Source organism: Sycon ciliatum, chromosome 7, assembly GCF_964019385.1.
Source record: "Sycon ciliatum chromosome 7, ocSycCili1.1, whole genome shotgun sequence".
NCBI classification, from domain to species: domain Eukaryota; kingdom Metazoa; phylum Porifera; class Calcarea; order Leucosolenida; family Sycettidae; genus Sycon; species Sycon ciliatum.
The window spans coordinates 11,066,525-11,079,805 of record NC_088649.1 but is presented as its reverse complement, the minus strand read 5'-3'; the positions used below and the strand labels follow the sequence as shown (position 1 = coordinate 11,079,805).

Sequence of the window (13,281 nt, the reverse complement as noted above, 5' to 3'; positions counted from 1 at the left end):
CGTGTCGCCGTATGACCACCAATGGTAAAGCTTGATCCGCGTCTGCGATGGAACGCGGAATCAGTGCGGATGGTCGATATTATTTATTGTACGGTTACTTGTGATTCAAATGTAAGATAGAGATCCTATAATATGAAGTTGAAGACTCCACCACAGCTGGAGAGATGGCATGTAGCATCGACAGCATTCAGTGTCCACTGCACAAAACAGCATGCACACGTATCGGCTATGCCATGCACTGCAGAAGAAAATAATTATCGCATCCATGCCTCATGTGTTTCGTTCTTCGGTGACGTGCATGTGCAAAGGCGACCCGAAAGAGAGAGAGAGAGCGAGAGAGAGAGAGAGAAAGAGAGAGAGAGAGAGAGAGAGAGAGAGAGAGGGGAGGGGGGAAGAGAGAGAGAGATTGAGAAAGAGAGGGAGGGAGAGTGTGTGAGAGGTGGTGGTGGTGGAGGAGGAGGAGAGAAAAGGAGACACATCTCACTTCTTGACTGCTGTCTTACCACATCATTGTTTCCTTACTTTTCTCCTCACTCCTCCTCCCCCCCCCCCCCAACTGGTGGGTACAGCATACAGGCAAGCTGAGACCACTGGTCACCTCATCCGCACAGCTACCATGCATCTGCAGCCCGTCTCAGTTTGTGCATCCTCTTTGCTTCCTCTCCGTCTGTGCTTCTTCACCGAGCCGGGTCTGTGTATGTCGTAAAATAAAGTGTGAGTGCAGGGCCATGTACACAAACACACAGTCATAGCAGGCAACAGGAAAACCTGTCAAGGCGACCACCTGTCCTAGAAGACCACTGAAACCAGGATCAAGGGATGCTATTTCCAGTCAAATGACCCTGGATAAGGAGACCACCTGGTAACAGACTTTAAACAGAGACCACATTTGTGAGGTCCCTGGCCTTGGCTTGAGCGGTCGTCTTAGACAGGTTTCACTGTACATGTAGACTAGTTTGAGCTGTTGTTGATTATCATGTTCATTTTGTTGTTGATGGTGCAGCCATTGCGTCATACATTGTAGTTCTTCATCATGTTCATGCACACAATGTCCGTGCTGAGTTGTGGTGTGTTTCCGCGGAGTTGATCGAATGAACTCTAATTCGTATAGCAGTGCAGATACATGTAAGGTGCCAATACATAACTAACTGCGTTGTTTGTGCAGTACCCTTGCGCGGTACCACCTCAACGTTTCCAATGCCTTTAATTACTATGCGGCATCATTTCACACTGGCAGGTATTTGTACACGTCCAGGTATGCACAATGTTATTGATCCTCTTTCACTTGTAGACTCATTCCTGCTTTTAAGTGAGCATGACGAGGATGCGACCATTTCACGTAGGAACATCAGATTCGGCAGCTCATGCCTATGTTGCAAACCACAGCACTGGTAGAACATCACAAAGACTTTTTTTAAGTACTACATGGATTGTACAAGTACAAGCAGTGCTTGTGTATACAACACAATACAATGTATGTGCTCGGTGTCAGGCAGCGATGCTGAACAATAACGCTGCCGGTGGCCACTGTGGACTATGTGTTGGTGTTCACCATGATCATGCCGTGCAAAGAGTCTAACACGTGTCCATAGACTCCTAGTATACTGTGTCAGCCGAGGCTGCGAAGCCAAGCCCAGCCGGCCTTCATCAGAAGTTCAGCGCTATGCTGTTGTGCGTTGCCTGTTCATAGACTTGACTGAGGTGCAGTACAATCACGTACTGTGTTGAGGATTGTCTTTATTAGTCTTTAGTTCCACGATGGCCCATGATATGACCAATAAGGAAGATTACTATGATTCAAATAAGTCTACAGTCATGTAAAATTAATCTGGCAAGTAAAGGAAGCCAACATTATCGCGAAGGGGTTAAAATGGTGTACAGTGTTACGACAGATCTTATGCAGCCCTTCTTCCTGACAGCCTCCACTAGGACCATGTTTAAAAACACTTCATCTCATGAGCTCAGTAGAACCTTGCCGATTACGGACATACATGTACCGGCAGTACTGTATAAGGAAATGTCCTGAGTGAAGAGAGCATGGCTACCAGGGAGTCGATAAAATATCGGTACCGATATTCTGCGACTCCCTGGTTGCTCCTTCATTGGGAAAAGTAGGGACTTCAAAGAATGTGCCCTGAACAAGGCGGTGCACGTGCTTTGGTGAGAGGTGTCCTTTGGTTTCCCGGGTTGCCCCATGTACACGTAAAAATAATAGGCTAGGCTAGGCCGTCGGGTCTGGGGTTGCAAAATGTGGCAGTCAAACCTAGGCTGTAAGTGTTACAGTTCCCACGCTGCTCACACTGACTGGGCCGACGTTTTGTGAACCGTTGTCGTTGGCACCCGTGAATGCTGTGATGTTGATCGATTCTCAAATGGTCAACATCCGACCTTTGTCCTCCCACAATTCAATGACATGCAATGTAAGTCATGAGTGCATGGGTTCAGAAAAATATTTTAAAACTGGCATCAATACAATCCCAAGGCCAGGGTCAACCCTGATTATTTTGATGAATGGAGAGCTGGTGATCCAAGCGATTTTAGTCAGTTTTGAATGGCCGGGCTGACACCACAGTGTAGTAATAGGCCAGAGCCTAGCTGACAGTCGACTGTGCGGAGTACCCCTTGCTGGATACTAGTTTTAAAACACCGACAGAAAAATTAATTTGAAGGATAATTCAGTGCCGTATCGGTGCTGGCAATGTTCCATACAATCATGTTTTGAGTGTGGATAAGGAAGGGGTGCAGAAGTAGCCACCGTATGCCTTGTATGTTTCTGCGATAAAGATGCGCCAGTAGACATAATCCGCTGATCGTTCTCTGCTGCACCGCTGTATTGCGGCAAGTGCAAGTGAGAACGTGCTCAGTGATTTACCACGAAAATTCGAATAGCAAGATTGAACTAAGTACTTGAGTATGGTCTATCCGCGGCACGTCTGGACCATGCACTGCCACAGCCAGTGTGAACTGAGCTGTGAGGGGGTCGTGAAAGTACGTCGTGAACCTTCGCACAGAACTAGTCCTGGGAAGGGTGGCGAGGAGCTGCACTCGGCTGGCCATCATGAATGGCTTCTCCCATCACCTTGATCACTACATCAGGGTGAGTGTCACGCCACACGTGGTGTACTGAGGAAGTGGGTGACAAACCAACGCCGCTCCTCCACCATCCATTAAACCCTGGCTGACAGGCGTAGGATTCACGTAACGTCCACCCAAGTAAAAAATAGCACCACTTTCCACGAAGATCAGAAAGTTAGTTACGACAGTACCTGCCCTGAGGTTCGGCATTACGGCTCCCTCCGTCGGCGGAAAGTCGTGTAGGGCAAAGAATTTCCTTTTCAAAACCTTCTGAGCTATCGTGTCTGCCACAGAGCTGACGAAAAAACTCTTCATGACATTGTGTTGTTGTCTACATCATACATGTTATCTGCACCAGTTTTTACCTAGACTGACCGTGCCATGTTCCTTGCTCTGTCGACCTTCAGACGCTGGACAGATGAATGCATTCCCCCAGTCAGGCTGTGCTTGTAGTACAAACACGCACCGAGAAAGTGTCAGGCCCGTGAAGGCCTCCAGTCAAGGCAAGAAGAAGACTGAATGCACGCAAGTGATTGTGCTTCAAGGCAAGAAGAAGACTGAATGCACGCGGCAAGTGATTGTACTTCAACGTGAACTTGGAAAACCCTACTGTACTGCCAGTCGTTTGCTGTCATCTCAGTAGCGGCCATGGCAGCCGCACCGACGGTCAGCAAAGCGGCGCTGTGTCTTGTTGTGGCCTCTCTTTCAGCTTGTACGACCCATTGCCATGCTTGCAGGGGCTCGCTGCACCCGATAGCTTCAGGTCATCTTTTTATCAGCGATGGCTGACAGTGACAGGTGAACTAATACTTGGCCGTGCACCTGTCCAGTGTTCCCTAATCTGCCCAACACTAAGCATTCACAATCTCCACTCCAGCCAGTCCAGGCGTTCGACGGAGATGTCCATCACTCTCCATCAGTCCCTATGCTGCTTCGACCCAAATCGGGTCTTGCCTCAAGTCTTGGATATGCAGGCATTCAAGACTAGAACAGGACAGGGGCTGAGTCTGAGGTGCAAGCAGCTGATCAAATACCTTGAGTCCACACGGACTGGTACAATGAGCTGCTGACCACGCTCAAGGACCAGGTTCCAGCCTCAACTAAAAGCAACACGGCTCAAGGCCAGTTCACGTCCAGCGTGCCGTGCCAGTGTGAATGGGCGACGCTCATTGCAATATTGAGCGACGGGTGGCCACCGCGTGCCTGAGAGCCCTGACTTCTGCCGCGACGTGCCCAGCCCAGGATGTGTCGGGAAATAGATGCGGAAAGGAATTCCTAAAAAGTACATTGTGTTCAAAGTTGGTGGTCATTTCCCGTCTACAATGCCAATGGTCTCTACACCCACGTCCACCGTGATTGTTGACCTTGCGGATTTTAGTGAAATCTTGTCCAAATTTTGTCTGTTTGCTCAGCAGAGCTAGTCGTATCGTAACCTGATCGAGAAAACAAATTTGTAATGTGCTGAAGCCACGGACAGATAGCAGCCGTATGTACAGGCAGTCAGTGTAATTCGCATTGCTTGTCAAAATCACTTCGAACGACTGACGTTTGACTCGGCATAGATCTCGCCAAGATCCTCAGGGAGGACAGTAGTGTCGAGCGCGAAGTCATTGTTGTGTGTGGCTTCTGAAACGAAGCAGGTACTAGTAATTGGTAAATCTACAGCCAGTAAGGCAAGACTTGTGTTTGCGGAGGAGCTTGGGCCAAGAGGAATGTCCTTGGACTCAGCATTGCAACTCAAAACTATCATAATTCTTTGGCTTTCGTCGGCAGCATAAGTGTTCCATAATGAGATCGCCGGTGTGCTTTGCGGCATTTCTTTGTCGCGTGGCGAGTTTCGCCCACCTAGCGTGCGTTGTATTACTAGCGGGCAGCAGCAGCGGTGCGGAACACACCATGGACCATGTGGAGGCGGTGGCCGACGCTCCTCGGAAATGCAGAGAGACCATTCTGGAATCCCACGCGCCAAGGCACTCGCAGTCACACTATCGCAGGCTGATAGACCTCTATTGCAATGCTGTGCAGATCGTGCCTGGGCCACAACCTAGCGAGCGGAGGCGGAGAGGCCGCGGAATAGCTAAGAGGGAGATCATCCCTCCGGACGAGCGGCGTGCGGTCGGAGACAGTTTCGTTCGGCGACACCCGTTCTCCACAGTGGTCAAGATCTCTACAGGATGCACAGGTTAGCAGTAAGGAAGAAGATTTGCTTTTGTAATAATTATTTCTCTCAAAGATGAACTCCACTGCATTGGTCTGCGAGTGCGAAAGGTTGCTTGCTCGAGTCCCACGCGATCGCACAATGCCACATCTGACTGAAACATTGCAAAGTGCCCGTTACCATGTTACGCGGCTCACCAGATCAAGGACAGTATGGTTCTTCTTCACTCTGTCGGGTGGAGTTGAGCGAGCTGTACTCCCCCCCCCCCCCCCACACACGCACCCCCACCCCGTGCTGGAGAGGTTAGCCCCCCCCCCCCCCCCATGTCTCCACCCCAGGGCCAAGTCATTGCAGTATGGTCATACTGGCCGACATTTATAAAAAAATCCCTCAACTTTTGTTGAGTTACTGAGTACATGGTGTCCTAATGTATTTTGTGTTCTGTGGCATGCACTGCTCTTTGCAATACACACACACACACATGTACACACGTACACACGTACACACGTACACACACACACACACACACACACACCATGTAACGGTTACACACACATATGTACACACGTATACATGTACAGGTGGCCTGATATCTCCGCATCACGTTCTGACGGCGGCACACTGCATACACACAGACGGAGAGTACGTACCAGCAGTGACCATCGGCCAGACGGAGCTGATGAGCGAGACCCTGAAGCGCATTGGCACCTCTCTGCGGCCATTTGCTGCCAGCCTACGCTCCTACCATTGGCATAGCACTACACGCTTTCAGACTGCATCTGCCTGGGCAAAAGACACAAGTCTCAAAACCTCCAGTGATTTCGCTCTCGTCACGATGAATCCGGACGAGTGCATACTGAAGTCGTACATGAAGATGCAGCCGCTGACTGTGAAGAAGCTGCGAACGCTGGTTGGACTTGGCGATAGTGTCATCCATTTCACTAGTTTTGCAGACGACAAGCCCCGAGGCTCGCTCTGGTATCGTAACTGTGGAGTGATCTACGTGGACCGACGGGGCATGATATTCTTCGAGTAAGTGTCACTGTTTTGTGTATGTGTGTGTGTGTGTGTGTGTGTGTGTGTGTGTGTGTGTACATGCATGTGTGTACATGTATGTGTGTGTGTGTGTGTGTGTGTGTGTGTGTGTGTGTGTGTTTTGGCAGTGAGCAAGTACAAGTGTGTGGAAGTGTGTGCATGTCTGTTGTGGATGGGTGTGACTGGTGTGCGCCCTGCTGCGGAAAGCCTGCGACCTCATATTTCTTGTGTGTGCAGTTGAGGTTGTTTTGAAACAGGGAATCACTTTCTCATTAGGCCTTGACAGATTATGCTAGCATAATTTTTCGCATAATTCCTACCAAAATCGAATAATCGCATAATTCGAGGCAAATTGCATACGAATCGCATAAAATTGGAATAATCCGCCTGTTCGCATCAAATTCCATACAGTTGTACATGTTTTACAAGTACACGTACAAGCAAGATTACATAACCCCCCAGAGTGTGCAACGCCTGATCCAGCTCTGCATAGGGTCTTGGTCGAGCGGAATCGGATCTTTGCGTCATAATACCGTACACATCTGAGGGGAACCCGGGGAGTCGCGGGTACTCTTGGATCAAAAACAATGGTGCCCTGCCTCGAGACCGGCCTTGCGCTAGTGTGAAGTGTACGCATGACATCAGAAGATCCGATTCCGCTCGACCAAGACCCTACACAGAGCTGGATCGGCGTTGCACACTCTCTGGGGTTATGTACTCTTGGTACAAGAAGATGCACCAGGAAGTCGTAGGTTTACGACTCCCTTGAGAACATGTCCAGTCCACTACAATCAGTGATGGTCGTAGCTACATGTAGGTCGAACGGTGCGTTGACCCCGTTGAACTTTTGCTACTACAGTACAACGCCCTCTACAAAAATCCCCTGTTATTTTGCACAGAGCCATTATACATTAGCACAAGAGTTATGGACTCTTGATTAGCAGCATATGTGAGCATAAATGCGGCATAATATGATAACTTTTAGCATAAAAATAGCATAATTCTGCAGTTTTTTCAGCAATGCGAAAAAGAATAATTTCACGAAAATATTAGCATAATCTGTCAAGGCCTATTTCTCATGCCTATCACTGATGTACCTTGGGAATGTGAATTAAAAATTCTAGAGCCTCATCTTGAGTATGTCTCAATGCAGCATACAGTCAGACCTCGTTTATCCGGTCCTCTTTTATCCGGATCCCTCGCCATCCGGAAGAAAATGGTTGGTTACTGATTTACAGCATATGCCATGCATACATGCAGTATGTGTGTTCGATTATCCGGTTCCCTCGCCTATCCGGATGCTTTTGTTGAAAACGGATGTGTGCGGTTATGCGAGGGCTGACTGGACACACCTTTAGCTATGTAGCCGTAGTCCATGGAGAAACCTCCATGTCGCTGGGTTTTGCAGGGTTATGGGCTAAGCACCATGGCGCACAGCTAGCACGGTTATGTGTGTCCTCCTTACTGCCTTGACTCCTGGAAGTTTTCAAAGTGGAAAGCGGCACTGTACTGTGCACAGTGTGAGTTAGTGTCACCATTGGTTTACCGATGTGTGATGCATTGCATTGCATACATCAGGGGCGGATGTAGGAGAGGTTCCAGGGGTTCCCAGGAACCCCCTAAATTTCGTAAATGTACTACACTATACTGGCAACCATATGCGTGCCCATGTACATGTACATGTATCAGCTATTCAGTTTTGACTATCCTGGAACCCCCGCCCCTGTAGAGATCACTGGATCCCCCGCTGTAGAGATCACTGGATCCCCCGCTGTAGAGATCACTGGATCCGCCGCTGTACATGCAGACAGACACTGAGAGTAACAACTGACCACTAGACTGGGACATAGCTGCACATCGGAACAAAATAATGTAGTAGAAACACCCCTACTGTACTACTCATGCTCTATGATTGTACAGAGGCATGCATGTTTGTGTATGTTTGTGTATCGCTAACTAACGTAATCGAGTATAGCGTGCTCCACTGTGTTGGAAGAGTGCTCAATGCCTACATTGTATATGACAGAGCCTTCCACACCGGCAAAAGGATGAGGGGAAGCTGTGTCGCAACTTTGAATTTCACGTATTAACTTACTACGATCATCAGGCAACACCATCATACGTGTATAGCTATGGACATAGATTCCCAACCTCTGAATTCTGCTTGTACTGGCATTGTGCATGCGTGTGCTGTGTGCGTTGTACAGCTGCGACGCGACGTTTGGCTCATCAGGCGCCGTGGTCTATGTGTACGTTGTGGAAGGCACCGATCCAAACACCGGTCGTCAGATTCTACGCCGGCGAGTGGTTGGTGTCAACTCAGGCAGTCGATTTGTCACTATAGCGGGTGAGTTTATTTTATTTTATTTTAAAAGTAGAAAGGAAAAGGGCATATGGAAACGAGTTAAGAGTAACTTTAAGAGTATTGGCTCAATACCCGAGTTTCATTTTATTTTATTCATTTTATTTATTTATTTTTGACTATGTTCACATTCCCAGCTCGAAAATATTAAAGCAAGCATAGTGGGTACGTACAGTCGTGGAACACCACTTGGACGGACCCTCGATGCAAGCCGCTGAAGCATCCAATGATTGTTTCATGTACTGTATGTGCGTGCTGTGTCTCCAAACTGGTCTAAGACCACCTGTTTCTTTCATGCAGTATACGTGCATGAATGTGTACTTGAATGTATGCACTTGTGTGCGGTACTGTTTGCTCTGCTGTCGTTGCTGGTGGTTCTGTGGACAAAGACTTGTAATCCGAGCCATGGATTGTTTTAATAGTTTTGTATGTCTTCTAATGACTCTTATTGTCTACATGTGTGTGTGTGTGTGTGTGTGTGTGTGTACAGGTCGGCGGCGGCGTTTGAATGTGGCAACCGGCATCACTCCAAGGAAATACCGCGAGATATGCCGCTGGGCACCGGGTATGTGCGATCTTCCCGAATACCTTGATCGCGAAACCAAGCCCAGCGATAGCTGGATGATGACGTGCGGTGGACCACCCACGACTCCACCTCCGCCAACCACACCCACGCCCTCAGCACCCCCAGTAACCACCACTCAATTGCCGACGGAGGAGCCCACCCAAGAGGCAGCCGTCACCCCCGAAGAGCGTAACACTGAGGAGGGCAGCGCCACGGCCAGTGCAACTGCCGACAATCGCGGACGCACAGGAGCGGGTGGAGAGGGGCAACAAACAGCTGCGCCGGGGACGGAGCGTGCAAACGACGGCGGCACAAGAGAACAAGAATTGCCTCCCACGCCCACTCCCATGCCCACCACCGTTGCAGCCACTACTATTGGCGGTCTCAGTCGCTTTGAGCGGTTTTGCATTGGCCTGGGACAGTCGCTACGCGAAGAATGCCTTCGTCATGCTGCTGGACTTGGTGGATAGGCTCAGTGACATGAACATAGCCTGGTAGGCTTATCTATTTGAACCCGACTGCATGTGTCTCGTTGATTTCCTTTCTTGAGTATGTGTGTGTGTGTGTGTGTGTGTGTGTGTGTGCCTGCATATTGTATGCTTGCTGGCATGTCTGCGCATATGCTTGGTGCGCACATTGATTCATTATAGTATTTGCCAATATATGTTTTGAAGAAGAGGTTGGTACGACTTCGGCGATAGTAGGGGAAGAGTGTCAAATGAGAATTCAAGTCGGCAAGAAAACCGCGAGCTCCCATGTAGGGAGCAACACACTCTTCCCTGAATACATATTTTATTAATATATTTGACTCTTGCATTCGTTGCTGGTCCTATCAGGCAGTGTGTTTTCCGTGTCTGCGTGCGTGTGTGCGCGTGTGTGTGTGTGGCTGTGTGTTCTTTTTGCTGCCGTTTTGACTCTCTTTAATACCCTAAAAGTTGATTTTCTCCAACGAATACCCAGCCACAGAGCTAGAGCTACTAAGTCAGTAGTCCAGATATTCCCGTATGTCACATGATTGTCGCCTTGGCGTCGACAAATGACAGATCAAACTGTGGTGGCTGGAAAGAGCTATCCAGTCTGCTTTAAGAACGATGGAAAGATTCCACCAACCATTGGCAATGACAACGGGCAAGAACAGAAGCCACTGCCCGTCGTCAAGTGACGACGGGCATATTTTCTCTTAAAAAAGAAAGTTCAGCAGTATGACTGCCAGACTCTGACTTGGTCTTGGAGGTGAGACACACGGTCATGAGTCAGGGTAGCAATTCTGACCTGCTGCAGTCTGGCAAGAGTGGCAAGCTACTTCCACCTCTTGATCATGCAGTGGATACTTTAGGCATGGTGTAATAACGGATATACAGTTCTTGATTTTCCTGGCCATCTAAGGTACATGTATCATGCTTCGTTTTGCATTTCTCACTCATTGTCATAGCTGGACGTCTCTACTACTATTAGATAAACCTTGGATTGTTGAAATATTATGTTGTTGTTGGTTGTAACATGCTGTCAGCCAACAACTTAAGTCTCTACTAGCAATCGGGCACCGGCGGATAATGCCGGCAGAAAAATTGGCAGAATTCGGTACTTTTTCTCGTAAGTTTCATGCATGTTTGGTATGTGGATAAAGAAATGGAGCAGAAGTCGAGGAATTGCCCGCCATAAGGTTTGTGTGGTTCTGCCAATTTCACTGCTTTCCGAGCAGAATCTGCCACCTCAGTTTTCGAGCAGAATCCGTCGGTGCCTACTAGCAATCATTGAACAGCAAGTGTGTGATGCCATTTTAGAAAACTGCATGAACAATTGAATGTTGAGGACACTAGCGTTCGCTAGGCTAAGTAAAGTACTAAAGATTCATGTTACTGAACAAACCAAAGCGACACCATGCAGCCATGTCAAAGATCCTCTTCACTGCACCTATTCCGTAATTCACTACTTTCATTTCTAGGGTACCCTGTAAGAAGGCCTTAGGCCTGTGGGGATTGCCCTATCAAAAATTTGATAATAATAATAATAATAATAAATCCTCTAACTAACAGTGGACAGTCCGTCTGATGTGTCTTGCAGCTTGGGAGAGACCACGTGACGTATCAAGCTAGCTCGTCTCAGCTGACTGACTGCACTGCTGATCACGTGATCACAACGTAGACATTCACATAGACCTACTCATGCAGGACCGGCTCAGGCGAATAGCCGCACGAATCGTGAACGCAGTACATGTAGAGGGGACGGTTTCAAATAGGACACCGGTTGCAAACCGGAACGGACTCAGTATTCACTATCTCTCTTGGTATTTTGATTAGAAAACATATGTCACAGTGAGACTACTATGTGTTATACTCCGAGCCAAAATTTCATGGCTCTGCGATGACCAGAAGCGCCATATCAAGCAGGTGAGTTTTTGACGAGTTGCTTCGCACTGCGACTTGAGTTTTACGACTTTCGAAAAATCAACTTCTTGTCGCAGGTAAACAGCGGCTCGCCTCTCGCCAATAAAGCACCGCATACCAATCAAAACTAATGGAAGCACACACAAGGCTTATTGTTACTCTATACTGGCCGTCGTGGAGCGATAGCAATTACCTAATTTCATACCCAGAGTGAATTTGACGTGCACTCTAAAACGTGTCCGGTTTGGAGCCACCTCTGTTTTGAACTTTTTTGAAGCGAAAAATTGGGCAACTTGGAGGCAATGGGTCAACACAAAGGAGTGGCTCAGTTCGATTGACTCTGGCCCCAGAGCAAACTTCAACATGCCAGTTTCCTTCCACAAACATATTTCGAGTGAAAAATCAACGCTGATGATCGGTTTGGGTCTATACAAATTTGGCTGTCAAAACGTCCCGGTATCGAGCCGTCTCCTCTACATGCAGATTGGCCCTTGATGGATTATGCTCGACTAATTGGCAGATTCTGCTCGAAAAGCAGTAAAATCGGCAGAACCATACAAACCCTATGGCAGGCGCTTTCTTGAATTCAGCTCGATTTCATTTTCCACATAGCAAACATGCATGAAACATACCAGAACAAGTTCCAAATTCTGTTGGCAATATTCCGACGCCTAGGACAACGCGTGGGCATGTGGGCCCTTGCAAAGACAAAAACGTGTCAAATTCAGCGACGGTGGTGGTCCGCATGCGTAAACACATAATAATGCGCTCTCTTCTGACTCCGGACAGTTCCGGTCAACTGGTCAATCCCCAGCATGCAACAAACAGTTGAAACACCCATACAGCGGAACCCATTGTGGCTTGCAGCATCAGCTATAGCTGTCGAAGGGCTTCATATGCCTATGCAGTATTCAGTGACGGCCTACCTTGAAGTTATTTATAGGTCCCTATCTCTAACTAACTTACTTGTGACTTTATCACGTGAGAACTAACTTGTCCGGCGAGATCCTCCTCAGATCCTTGACAAGGGAGTCGTACTTTTACGACTTCCTGGTCCCGAGAAGGTGAGATGATTTCAAGTACTAGTAGTACTAGTAAGTAACTAATAATTAGTTGTGTTCGTTTACGACTGATCTGCAGGGGCTGCAGTGTCCGTGACACCGGTGCTGAGTGTGTTTAGCACCTCTCTCCAGGCTAGCCGCCAGGCACGCGCGAAAGGGCTGCTCCAGACAAACTTGACGGCCCGCGCAGCTGCAGGCCGTGGCGACTCCATGCTGCGCTGGGCGGCCCCCGGCTTACTCCATCCATCCACTGCGTTGACCCATTCAGCCCTCAATGGCAGAGCAAAGTTGCCAAAAGCAGAAGAGGCATTCATAATAATTATCACCTTCACGTTTTCCAGACACAGATGGGTAAATAGAGGTGCGTTGCTATCACTCGTAGTCTCATGCAGAAGTGATCAGCAGAAGGCTGTCTCCTCCCGGGTCTCTGCGGCATGCACTGAACGACGACTGAGTGCTCATTACACTTCCCAGCCACAGGCAATCCTCCTGTCTCTCTCTCTCTCTCACCCCCTCTCCCCTCTCATCATTTTCTAGTCCGGAGGCAACTGTTGGCGAGAGTAATGGTTTACGCAGAGTACATAGGTTATTTCTACCTCTCGTCCGATCTTACACGTCAGTTCTACAGATCTCAGCCT

At 48.4% G+C, this 13,281-nt stretch overlaps 1 protein-coding gene across 1 annotated transcript; it reads left to right on the top strand.

Moving 5' to 3' along the window:
• Nucleotides 1-4,199: 4,199 nt before the first annotated feature.
• LOC135820970 (serine protease 23-like) lies at nt 4,200-10,188 on the top strand. Its single transcript, XM_065334027.1, has 4 exons — nt 4,200-5,257; nt 5,815-6,265; nt 8,476-8,615; nt 9,121-10,188. The coding sequence occupies exons 1-4, from the start codon at nt 4,864-4,866 to the stop codon at nt 9,663-9,665; spliced, it is 1,530 nt and encodes a 509-aa protein (XP_065190099.1). The 5' UTR covers nt 4,200-4,863; the 3' UTR covers nt 9,666-10,188.
• Nucleotides 10,189-13,281: the final 3,093 nt, after the last annotated feature.